The sequence below is a fragment of the Haemaphysalis longicornis genome, unplaced genomic scaffold (assembly GCF_048455015.1).
Source record: "Haemaphysalis longicornis isolate Haplotype H1 unplaced genomic scaffold, Haemaphysalis longicornis Haplotype H1 scaffold_9, whole genome shotgun sequence".
In the NCBI taxonomy this organism is placed as follows: Eukaryota; Metazoa; Arthropoda; class Arachnida; order Ixodida; family Ixodidae; genus Haemaphysalis; species Haemaphysalis longicornis.
The window spans coordinates 137,422,899-137,434,927 of NW_027526460.1; the positions used below are offsets into that span (position 1 = coordinate 137,422,899).

Below are 12,029 nucleotides of genomic sequence, written 5' to 3' on the forward strand. Positions count from 1 at the left end.
TCCGCCGATGGAAAGGTCAAAGACTCAATCGCAGACTTCGAAAGAAGATTTCGGAGCTCAACAAGGTTATCGATGACTACTGCAAAGTGCTGTGCAAGCAGCAGTGGGACGAGCTCTGCGAATCCATCGACGGACAGATACGTAACGGCAAGTCCTGGGGCATGCTGAAGCACCTTCTCGACGTAAGCGGCCCCAAGTCAAACCAGAAGCACACATTGGCCCGGGCCCTTCACGAGGCCACATGGACTCACACGGGCGACGAACTAGTCTCCAAACTCCTTCAGAAGTACCTGCCCATCCGGCACAACGGGGATGTGGTGACGCAACTCCCGGACTACCGAGGCCCTCCTCGCCCCGTACTGGATGAAGACTTCTCCGTTGCCGAGGTCAGACAGGCCATCTTCGCGCTCAATCGCAAGTCTGCGCCGGGTCCCGATGGGGTCACTAACAGAATGCTGCGAAACCTTGACGCCCCATCGATTGCCTTTCTGACCGACAAGATCAACGAGGTCTGGAAGAATGGCGTTGTTCCTGCAGAATGGAAAATGGCCTGCACGGTGCTCATCCCAAAACCTGGCAAGGCCCCGAACATCGAGAACCTCAGGCCGATTTCTCTAACGTCTTGCGTCGGCAAGGTAATGGAACACGTCGTCCTTAATAGGATTAACAGGTACCTCGAAGACAACGGGATTTACCCGTTCAACATGATTGGCTTCCGAGTCGGACTCTCGACGCAGGATGCCATGAAACTAATCAAGCATCAGATCGTGGATGGCCGTTCCAGGGACGTAAAGGCACTGCTCGGCCTGGACCTCGAGAAGGCTTTTGATAACGTGCTCCACACCTTCATCGCCAAAACAATTTCGGACCTGGGTCTCGGTTCCAGATTCCACAGGTACGTTATCTCTTTTCTAACTGACCGGAAGGCCACGCTTCGCATTGGAGACTTCCGCTTTGACGAAGTGCCCCTCGGAGGACGGGGAACTCCTCAGGGCGCCGTAATCTCCCCCATGCTATTTAACATCTGTATGATTGGCCTTTCGGAGAGGTTGGCACGAGTCGAGGGCGTCAAGCATACCATCTACGCCGACGACATCACCATCTGGTGCTCCGGCGGCTGCGAGGGAAGAGTTGAAGAAGCTATGCAGGAGGCGATCGATGTGACCGAGCAGTACCTCCGCCCCACCGGACTTCGTTGCTCCCCCGCGAAGTCGGAGCTTCTGCTTTACAGAAAGGAGAAGGGAGGCAGACCCAAAGACTGGAAGCCAGTCTCCGAAAGCAACATCACTCTTCGCACCAGTGACGGGGGGCTGATACCCAGGGTCGACGTCATTCGGGTCCTGGGCATGTTTGTCGAATTCAATGGCGGGAATGGAACGGCTCTGCGCAAAATCATTGCAAAGACGGAAAACGCTTTCCAGCTCGTTCGAAGAATTTCAAACCGACACCGGGGCATGAAGGAGGACAACCTCCTCAGGCTGATCAATGCCTTCGTACTGTGCCACTTCACGTACACGATTTCCATGCACAACTGGCTCAGAGCGGAACGAGACAAGCTCAACGCTCTCATCCGTAAAGTAGTCAAAAGGGCTCTCGGATTGCCCATCAGGACTCATACAGAGGATCTCCTCAAGCTGGGGTTACACAACACCGCCGAGGAGATTGCCGAAGCCCAAGAACGCGCACAACTCGCTCGCCTGAACACCACAGCAGCAGGCAAACGCATCCTCGAAGAGCTAGGCTACCCTTCAGCAGGATCCTCGAGGAGCAGTACCCCGATCCCTAGGTGCATTCGAGAGAAGTTCATAGTGGCCCCCGTGCCCCGAAACGTGCATCCTGTCAACAACGAGGGCAGACGCAAGGCAAGAGCAGCAGCGATCCTCAAACAGATCAAGCAAAAAAACATTATAGCAAGCTTCGTTGACGCTGCGGAGTACAGCAATGGGAAGACCTTTGCCGTCGCTGTGGTCGACTCCAGCGGAAATATTTCTAACTGCGCTTCCATTCGCACATCAGACCCCCAAGTCGCTGAGCAAGTCGTCATCGCCCTCGCCCTGCTAGACGGTCGTGGGTCAGAGATCTACAGTGACTCCAAAACGGCAGTGAGGGCTTTTCAGAATGGCCGCATAGCTGAGCAAGCTGCTCGCCTTCTTAGCGTTTGGCGTACAGATGCTGTCACGCATCATTCAATTCACTGGTTCCCCGCTCATGTAGGATCTCTCGCGGGTGCTCCCCCGAACCTCAATGAGTCTGCTCACGAGGCTGCGCGCGACCTCACTGACCGCGCTTCCTCTGTAAGGAGAGCTGACTCGCCTCCCCCTTACGGCCACAGGGATGCTCCCGCTACTTATAACGAGGTCACGAAATTTTTCTACATGTCTAGAAGGGTCTTTCCACCCCCTCACCCCAAGTTGAATAGGGCGCAAGCCGTTTCCCTTAGACTATTACAGACCTGTACATATCCGTGTTTGGCAGTTCTACACGAAGTTTACCCCGACGTATATCGCGACGACACCTGCCCGTCCTGCGGACAGACCTCTACTCTAGCTCACATGCTCTGGGAGTGCGGGTCCGCACACCCCAAGTTCAGCAAGGAGGAGTGGGACTCTCTTCTGCGTAGCCCCGCTCTAGACAAGCAAATCCTGGCAGTCCAGCGTGCCCGCGACCGGACCGGTGGGCTAGACCTGCCGATCCCGACGTGGGACTAGCCGGGTGCGCGACGAGCTCGCGTCATCGCCGGACCCTCAATAAAGTTCTTTCACTCACTCACTCACTCACTCACCACGTGACGTTTGCGCTTCAAACACGAGGAGCGCCCTCCCCCTGACACTTCCCCCAGACGCTGTTCCATTCTCCGCTAATCCAAACCACGTGACGTTTGCGCTTCAAACACGATATGCAACTAGCAGCTACCATGTGCGGGGCTAATCCTAACCACGTGACATTTGCGCGGCAGGTTCAAACATGATTTGCAACATGCTGGCCGGCGACGGCGGCGCACTGCGAAGTAGCAGCAGAGTAGCGCACGCCGCCTTACGTTCACTGATCAGGCGAACACTTCCTGAGACGCAGCAGATCTGCGCCGTGACCGAGAAGACTGCAGCTCGCGCTGCGCACAAATTTATTATTAGGGAGTGTAGTAATCGTCAGTGCATTTTTAAATGCAGAGAATTTCTTTAACTCACGATGTCACCCGTTCTAGGAGTCCGTAGTAGTCCGCATCGCTCGCCTCGACATGCCCGGCTCAGACGTTTCGCTATCGGTGCGATCAACATTCGGTAGCGCGCCCAGGCACGTTTCAAGGACACTCTCTCCCCTCTCTCGGACTCAACGTGCGCCGGGGCTGCCAATTTTACTGCTGACGAGCGCTCTCTCGTCAGCAGTTGCCACAAGTGCAACAACATTAACGTAACGCAAACTACTTAACGTCGTGCGCCCCCGGAAATGCTCTGCATTTGATCGTGCCCCTCGCGAGGGGGATGTTTTACTGCGTCGCCATGCGAACAGTTTGCCACGCTTTAGTTTCAGTTCCGTATCTCCCCGCCGCGGCCGTGGAGAGAAGGCGGCCGGCCGCGACTCTCGCCACCACGGCGCTGCGGTTGCGAGTTGCGCTAGGAAAGCGAGCGTCGTCTGCTAGCGGGGAGCGGAACGCGTTCCGCTCGGCATCTCCGGTCTTCGCCACTTCTGGCTGCGCACTGCAAAAGGAATAACTTTTTGCGCCCATCCGTGCTTCTGTTTATTTTAAGTGCGAATGCACTTTATAAGCGACCCCGAACCATCCACCGCCGGCGGCGGCGGCGGCGGCGGCGGCGGCGGCGTCCGCAGTGCTCCTCTATATTTAAAAAAGAAACAGCATCCGGCGCCAGGTTTTGATCCGAGGACTTTGCGGCCGCAGCGCGACGCTCTACCGACTAAGCCACGGACGCCACGCTGATATCAGTGCGAGTAACGCGCCTTATATCTTTAACGCATTCAAACTACGTCGTCAGCGGCGTGCGTTGGCGACTCAGTGGCGTTATAGCGGCTTGATAACTGCGTGGTGTACACGTGATACTAAAAACCCGATGGAAGAGAAGGCGGCGAGGCGGTGGGCTGCGGGGGCCGAGCGCAAGCGCCGCAAGCGGGCCGACAACCGTGCATTCGCACTTTCACATTCTCCCCCTCGGGGAAATGCGGGGGAATTTTTTTCGCAATCATCTGATAACCGCACTACCACCGTTAGCTTCCGGCTGCGCAACTCGCCAAAAGGGCATCGGTGGAAGCGAGGGGGAAAATAGTTGTGAAAGAGGGGTCAGCGTTGGTGAGGAGGAGCCCCTGAGCGGCGCCGAGTAAATCGATGACACCGGAATGAAAACTGGGGGGGGTAGACATATACTGCTTTGCAGTAAAAATCCGCGTAGCAGGCGGCCATGGAGGCAGCCTTGCAGCGGCACCACCAGGGGGCGACAATTTTGGCCAGGGCACGGCTTTGGCTTGGGCCTTGGGCTACACTAGCCGGCTACCAAGGCAAGCATGTGCAACATTGCGCGTGCGTTCGTCGTGTGCAGGGCGATCGGCAAGTTTGCTCTGGATAAGACGTCTCGGCCGCAAGCCAAAAGGCAAAAGTTTGTATCGCTACAAGATAAGGCAGCCATCACTGGCCAAGTCAGTGGCCCAAGTGGAGGAAAGGAAGATAGCGATGACAAGTTTGGAACCATGCGTAGCTGGCTCTACCATTTTGAAAAGCAAGGACGCCACCTTTAAGGGTCGTGCGCAAAACAAAACATTGACTTTGTTGACGGCCTTTCTGAGCGTCAACAAAGCGGTACTCACTTGGTTTAGTGAACAGCATTGAAATGAGGCACCACTATCCTCCAAAGTTCCTCAACAGAAGCTGAACTTCACTTCCATGCTCGGGCATGCTCGGTGCAAAAGACCAAGGAGAAAAATGCTTTTGTCGTCGCCGGGCCGGGCTCCGCGGTGAGCAGCACCCTGGGCTTCGTTTGTTCCTGCCCGGATCCTCGAGCCGAGGGCACTGCCGGTGCCTTGCTTATCCGGGCCGCGTACGTATCCGCGCAAGTAAACCTAAAGCGTGGCAAACTGTTCGCATGGCGATGCAGTGAAACATCCCCCTCGCGAGGGGCACGATCAAATGCAGAGCATTTCCGGGGGCGCACGACGTTAAGTAGTTTGCGTTACGTTAATGTTGTTGCACTTGTGGCAACTGCTGACGAGAGAGCGCTCATCAGCAGTAAAATTGGCAGCCTCGGCGCACGTTGAGTCCGAGAGAGGGGAGAGAGTGTCCTTGAAACGTGCCTGGGCGCGCTATCGAATGTTGATCGCTCCGATAGCGAAACGTCTGAGCCGGGCATGTCGAGGCGAGCGATGCGGAGTACTACGGACGCCTAGAACGGGTGACATCGTGAGTTAAAGAAATGCTCTGCATTTAAAACGTGCTGACAAAGCGAACCCGCGGGATGTTTTGGATGTGTCTAACATGACTCCTCCCTCAGCAAGAAAGAGGAGCGCTACTGGCGTGTGCTGTAAACGTACAACTTTCCCCATTCGGCCAAGCTGCACTTCATGTGGCCAATGCAATACGACTCGCAGTGTCGATTCTGCAAAGCGCCCTGCACTCTACCACATGGTGTGGGAGTGCCAGCTCGACCCGTGGGAGGGAGAACTGGCCTGCTCAAGCGTCGAAGATCAGCTTCGGCTGATCCACTGGGCTGAGACGGCTGGGCACATGCAGTGCCCAGCACCCAGCCCAGCACCCCATTGCAGTGCACTGCAATGGGGTGCTGGACAGAGTAAAGCTGACTCTCTCTCTCTCTCTCTCTCTCTCTCTCTCTCTCTCTCTCTCTCTCGTTCTCATATGTTGGCGCACACCCCAGCAATTGTTATCTCCGATTCAAAAACACCCATTCGAAATTCTGCCCAGTGGAATATTTCCCCGCAGGCTCTCAAAATTCTCCTTTGAAATCCTCCCACTTCCCACGCGGAGCTGATTTGGACTCCTGCCCATGCAGGGCTGGAAGGAAATGAAGTGGCTAACCTTGCACCTCAAGAGCTAACTGACCGAACCAGGCTAAGTCACACCCCGTCCCATGAAGCGGAAGCAACCCGCTGCAGCCTTCCGACTGTCCGTGAAATCACTACCCTCCACCCCATTGGTCCCCGTCTATCACAGAGGAGCGATACCAGCGCCTTCTCCAAACCAATACCTTCCCTTGTCGCGCCAGACTACATGCAATTTATCCATCTCTGTTTCCCTCTCCCCAGTGCACCGACTGTCGAGCCTATTGAACAGTGGAGCTCGTATCATTTGGCAAGCACTGGGAGGCGCCGTTGGGCAGCTCAGATCCTTGGGTCCAGCAAGGACTCGCTGAACAAGCAGCCAGGTCACCGGCGCCCTCCAAGCGCTGGTCAGATCACTCGTCATTGACCCAACTGATGCAGAATAAAGTTCTCTCTCTCTCTCTCTCTCTCTCTCTCTCTCTCTCTCTCTCTCTCTCTCTCTCTCTCTCGCAAAAGCGAATCTTTTGGCTTTTTTCTGGAGTTTTGCTATTGCGAGGTTCGAGTGTACACCCGAGAATATGGGATGCTTCACAAAACAAGCTTCATGAAACGCGCTTCATAAAACACATTTCACAGTAGGCAATATAGGGGTCTTGCACTGAAAGTTCGCGGACGTCAAGCTGAGGCTATCAGTCGACAGACCTCAAAGCTAAACGTTAGGGCCAAGCTTCAGTGCATACCCAACAATTGCTGCTGCTGTTCTAGCAAAGTGACGCATGTTCTCAGCAGTGTATTGGACAATGCTCTATAAGCAGGCACGCATTCTGCTGCAGGATGCGTTGCCATAGACTGCCATCTGGTTGTGTGCTGGGACGTGCGTGCACCTTGACGTCAGTGAATCAATCCATTACTTAGAGCGCAACTGCTTGGAAAGTCTAGCACACGAAATTTATGCCTGTGCTCTGAATCCTGTGCGTACTGTGAAGCCTGCCAAAGTGTTCTATATCCACAGAATGGCACATACTTGTAGTGGGGTATAGGCCAAAGCGTTACGTATAAGCAGAAATGTGTTTCACACGACATTCCGCAATTGGTGCAGCACACGCTTCTGCAAAACTTTTAGCATTTTCTATCTCTCATGCTTTTTCTTAGCTGGATGCCATACCAGCTTTTGAATCACACAGAAAAACAAGAACAGAAAAATCAAAGAAAACTTGCAGCTTTCATGCGAATCCATCACACACAATTGACAAACCATGTGGCGTCGTCACTGCATGTAGCTTAGAGGCGGCCACAAAAAAACTATTCCCTGGTTCTCCTTTATATAACATGTAATGTGAGGAGGCCAGTTGGAATGAGGAGCACAAACACGCATGAAGCCCAGGATAAGGCCTGGGGTACTTTTCGCCGATTGTACTGTTTGCACAAAATTGTATATGCAGCTGAAAAGTGTCCTTAAAGGCTGAGGTATAATTTAGAGGACCACTTTAATTGCTATCCTCCACTTGTTTATTACAGTATTGTCGCGTGTACTCCTCCTGCTCTACACGAGGACGAACAGAACGCCTCGAGCCGCTTTTGAGCACATGCAGCGAGTCAGGTGGGTAAGAACGCCAGTGAAGCGCGTGGCGTGCGAGGCCTTGGCGATCCTGGGCCAAGTTCTGGGAGGCCCAAGTTTGCCTTAGTAATACATAATCTATTTCCTGCACGTCACACGATTACTGCAACTTCATTCCTGCTATGCGAAACCCCCTCCTGCCGCCCGTCTGTGCAGTCTTGAGAGGTCTCCTCCTGTGGACGCCCTAGCTCACCTTCGCAGCCGGCGCCTGTTAGGCTTAGCATAGTTCAATGCTCCGCTCAAAAACAGCCCGAGGCGGTGGTTGGGAGCAAGCAGAAAACAAGCTCCATTCAATTAAACCAACAATATATGCAGACACTCCAGGAAAGTTCCACAGATCCGTTGAGGTCGCACTTTGTCGACTAAGGATTTGGCACACATGCGGTACGCACGGACATCTTTTAAATGGTGCAATGCGGAGGGGCTTTCTGTACACCATGTGCTAATTGAATGTACAGAACGCGAACGAGAAAGACGCAGACACTTCGCAGACCTATACACAAAACCCGCACTTTCTATCAGACGAAGCAGTTGTCAAGCTCAAAAATGCGTTAGGTTACCTTGCGGATGTTGATTTTTTAAAGGAAATGTCATACTATGTGTGACCTGCCCTCAATGATGAGGACAGTGCTGAAGGCGTCCAATGTGATGTTCATATGGCTTCGCGCCAGTCGTAATCATAGGAACGGCCATTAAACCTCGCAGTTCATTATCTCGGAGTACGGATGCGCTAGAAGGAATTCATCTGCCAAATGAAACTGCGTAGAAACACGATTACGTCCAACTTTTCAATACAAACATGCCTGGTTACAGCAGCCACTAAAACGCAAATTAATCAATTTTAGTTAATTAAGCCACCGACATCAATAATTACCACCTAATTATGTGTCCCCCTGGGCGAATAACCGTACTGTAGAAATTGTATTCGCGTAAATCTAAGCACCTGATTTTAAAAAGCCTGTCGACTTAATTTTGATCACGCATGTATATACTACTGTTCTCCTTCTTTATGATCGATATATGCATGTATTGTCTAAGCCAGAACCGCTCGTTTTTCGCGATTTTCAACTGATCTTGTTAACACAATAGAAGCACGTACGGTTTCACGCATACATGTAGAATCGTCTTAGCGAGTAATTATCCTGAAATTTGTTTCGGGGTACTTTTGATAACACAAGAGTTGGAGCAGTTTTCTGTGATCATACTCTCTCTGCAGATGGCCATGCTTCACTGCAGAACAGGCAATGTGGGGAAGCCACCTTACAAAGTCAAATCTTACTCTGTTATTCAGGCAGTCAGCTTCACCTCTAAACACAAACGCGTTGCTGGTAAGACATCTTTTAAGGGTAACGTAAGCCGTCTTATATGAAAATATGAAGGCCCTAGGACCTTCTTTTGAATTGTTAACACGAAAGTGTTTTATTCCTGGATACACCAAGATTTGACTGACGTCCTATCCGTCACGGAAATGACGCCAGTACAACGGAGCAAGCGGCCTGTAAAGGGTACACCCCCGCACACACGGTCTCCTTGCGGGGAAGCAACCTTTAGTACTAAAGAGTACTAAAAAATTCTTGATTGATGAGGGGAAACTTTTAGAAGTAAAGCACGCGTTGGCGCATATTCATCGAGTGATTAGTGAGAAGTTTAGGGCAATAGTTATAGAAAAGCCTGCACTGATAACATCAGCGCCATAGAAGACTGTGGAAAGGGAAATAACTTTGAGCAACCTTGGTTGGAAAAAAGCAGAGCAAAAGGTTTCCCCCAGATAGCAGTGGGCCCGGACGGAATACCAATGCAACTGATAAACCTGCTTGGACCTAAAAGTAACGAATCGTTTATGAGGGCAATAGGTAAGGTGATACAAACCAAACAAATACCAGAGGACTGGCTAGAAAGTAGGATGAACGTAATATATAAAGGCAGAGGAGACAAAGCCAGTATTGATTCATACAGACCACCCACAGTAATGTCAGTGGTGTATATATTCGTAATGCAGGCGATAAAATCAGAAATTCAAGCATGGATGCAAGAAAATGAAATACTTGGGGAACTGCAGAATGGATTTAGACAAGACATGCTATTGGATGATAATTTGTTCGTGATAACGCAATGCATTGAAATTGCGAAAGCGCAGAATAGACCATTATGTATTACGTTCTTGGACATTAAAGGGTCATATGACAACGTAAAGAGAGAACTACTGTGGAAAATGCTGAAACTCCATGGATTAGATCACGAGTTAATACTGTTCCTTATAGCAATCTATAAAGACAATAGAGTGCACCTTACATGAGAAGGACAGAAATGCGACCAGCAGGTCAACATCCATCGGGGACTGAAACAGGGATGCCCTCTGAGCCCAAACTGTTAATGCTTTACATGGAAGGGTTAGAAAAGAAACTGGAAGAAAGTCAAGTAGGGTTTAGCCTAACCCATATGCTGCAAGGCGAAGTGGTATAACAGCGTATTCCGGGAATGTTATTCGCAGACGACATTGTTCTTTTAGCTGATAACCAGACCGATATGCAACGGCTAATAAATATTAGCGGCCAGGAAGCCACCGACCTCGGGTTAAATTTTAGTGCAGAAAAATCGGAAATAATGGTTTTCAATGATGCTACCACTGACGCAGTGTCTATCCAGCAAGGCGAATTGCCCAGTGTGAAGGAATATAAATATTTGGGCGTGTGGATAAACGAAGAGGATAACTACCTAAGAACTCACGAGGAGCAACTTAAGGGTAAGGGAAAGCGAAACGCAGCTATAATGAAGCATAGAGCTCTGTGGGGGTATAACAAATATGAAGTAGTGAGAGGAATGTGGAAAGGAGTAATGGTTCCTGGTCTCACATTTGCGAATGCTGCACTCTGCTTAAAATCAGACGTTCTATCAGGACTTGAAGTGAACCAGAGAACGGTAGGACGTTTGGTCTTAGGCTCGCTTGGAAAAACAACTAACGAAGCAGTACGGGGAGATATGGGCTGGGCGTCGTTTGAAGTTCGAGAAGCGCAGAGTAAAATATGTTTTGAGAGGAGGTTGAGAGCAATGGACCAACGTAGGTGGGCAGCTAAGGTTTTTAGGTACCTATACTTGAAAAGCGTGGACACGCAGTAGTTAAGGAAGACTAGAAGGCTTATGATGAAATACGGAAAGAACAGCGGGGAATCCAAAACAGCCAAGGTAACCAAAAAAAGAGGCAATGCAGATTGAAACTAATAAATGGAGAAAAAATGGAAGTAAAACGTCGTTAAAGATGTACAGGGCTGAGAAATTGAACAGCACGAAGGAAAATTTCTATTATAATTCCCAGGGCAGTGCTTTGCTTTTTGAGGCTAGAGCTGGTTGCTTGCGAAGTAAAAGCTTTGTGGAGAAGTATTCAAAAAATGATTGGGTATGAGTGGTCTGCGGAAACGAAACAGAAAATATGTGGCACATAGTGGTAGAATGTGAGGGTATCCATCCAAATCGACATGAGGGAAATATTTGGCTTCCAGGAGCCATAGGATTTAACGGTAGCACAGAGGAAGTTAACTTCAAGGCTGTCGAGTGGACGAAAAGAAGATTAGAATGCTAGTGGACGAAAAGCAGAGAGGGGAATATTGCCTAGAGCAGTTAGCACCTGTAACAGAAAAAAAAGTATTTTGTGCCTAATAAGCTTTTTGTGCCTGCCCTAAGCAGAGCTAGTATTAAACCAAGAGTATAAAACATAGGTATATTAGTCCTTTTTGGCAAGATGACATGTCATCACCCGGTACAAAGGGGGAACCAGTACCAATCATCATCATCATCAGCACGCTATACTTAGGGTTATTCGTTTTCGGGTTTTATATTTTAACACGAAAGTGTTTTATGCGAAGATACACCAACATTTCACTGACGTCATACCCGTCACGGAAATGACGCCACTACCAAGGTGACCCGCCTGAAGGACGCCGCTCGCCAAGCACACCCACAAGACAGCCGCCGACCCGCAAATCATGCTCGGCTGCAGATTTCGCTACACATTTCACTTCCGTGTTTTACCGATTCCTATAATATACGAATCAACCAAAGTTTTTTATGACAGCTTTTCGGTCGGCCAACCAGTCTTTGGGGAGATGCATTTGTTTTTTGACAGGACACCATCTGCCCCACTAAGAAAGTTTCTGTTTGAAAAGAAATTCGGTGTCCTTCCGCTCCCTGAAGAAGGATGAACAGCGAAACTGTGGTGCCGAGCCTCAACGTGAGCGACAATATGCTCTTTCCGGGGCGCAGTCCAAGGAGCGCACAAAACAAAACACGTTTGTTCGTTATTAGCTTTTAAACATACTTCCCAGTTAACCACCTGAATGAAACTTGGGCGTACTACAGTGGAACCCCGATAATACAACTTTCAAGGGACTGCGGGAAAGTGTCGTACGACAGGGGTGTC

General features: G+C 50.5%; 1 protein-coding gene across 1 annotated transcript; it reads left to right on the forward strand.

The window, feature by feature from the left end:
• Window positions 1-1,009: 1,009 nt before the first annotated feature.
• LOC144152633 (uncharacterized) lies at window positions 1,010-2,748 on the forward strand. The gene has a single exon (XM_077683974.1). The coding sequence runs from the start codon at window positions 1,011-1,013 to the stop codon at window positions 2,706-2,708; it is 1,698 nt and encodes a 565-aa protein (XP_077540100.1). The 5' UTR covers window position 1,010; the 3' UTR covers window positions 2,709-2,748.
• The last annotated feature ends 9,281 nt before the right edge of the window (window positions 2,749-12,029 follow it).

Excerpts from the sequence above, each read along its gene's own strand:
- LOC144152633 (XM_077683974.1), top strand. The coding sequence starts at position 1,011 with ATGCTATTTAACATCTGTATGATTGGCCTTTCGGAGAGGTTGGCACGA.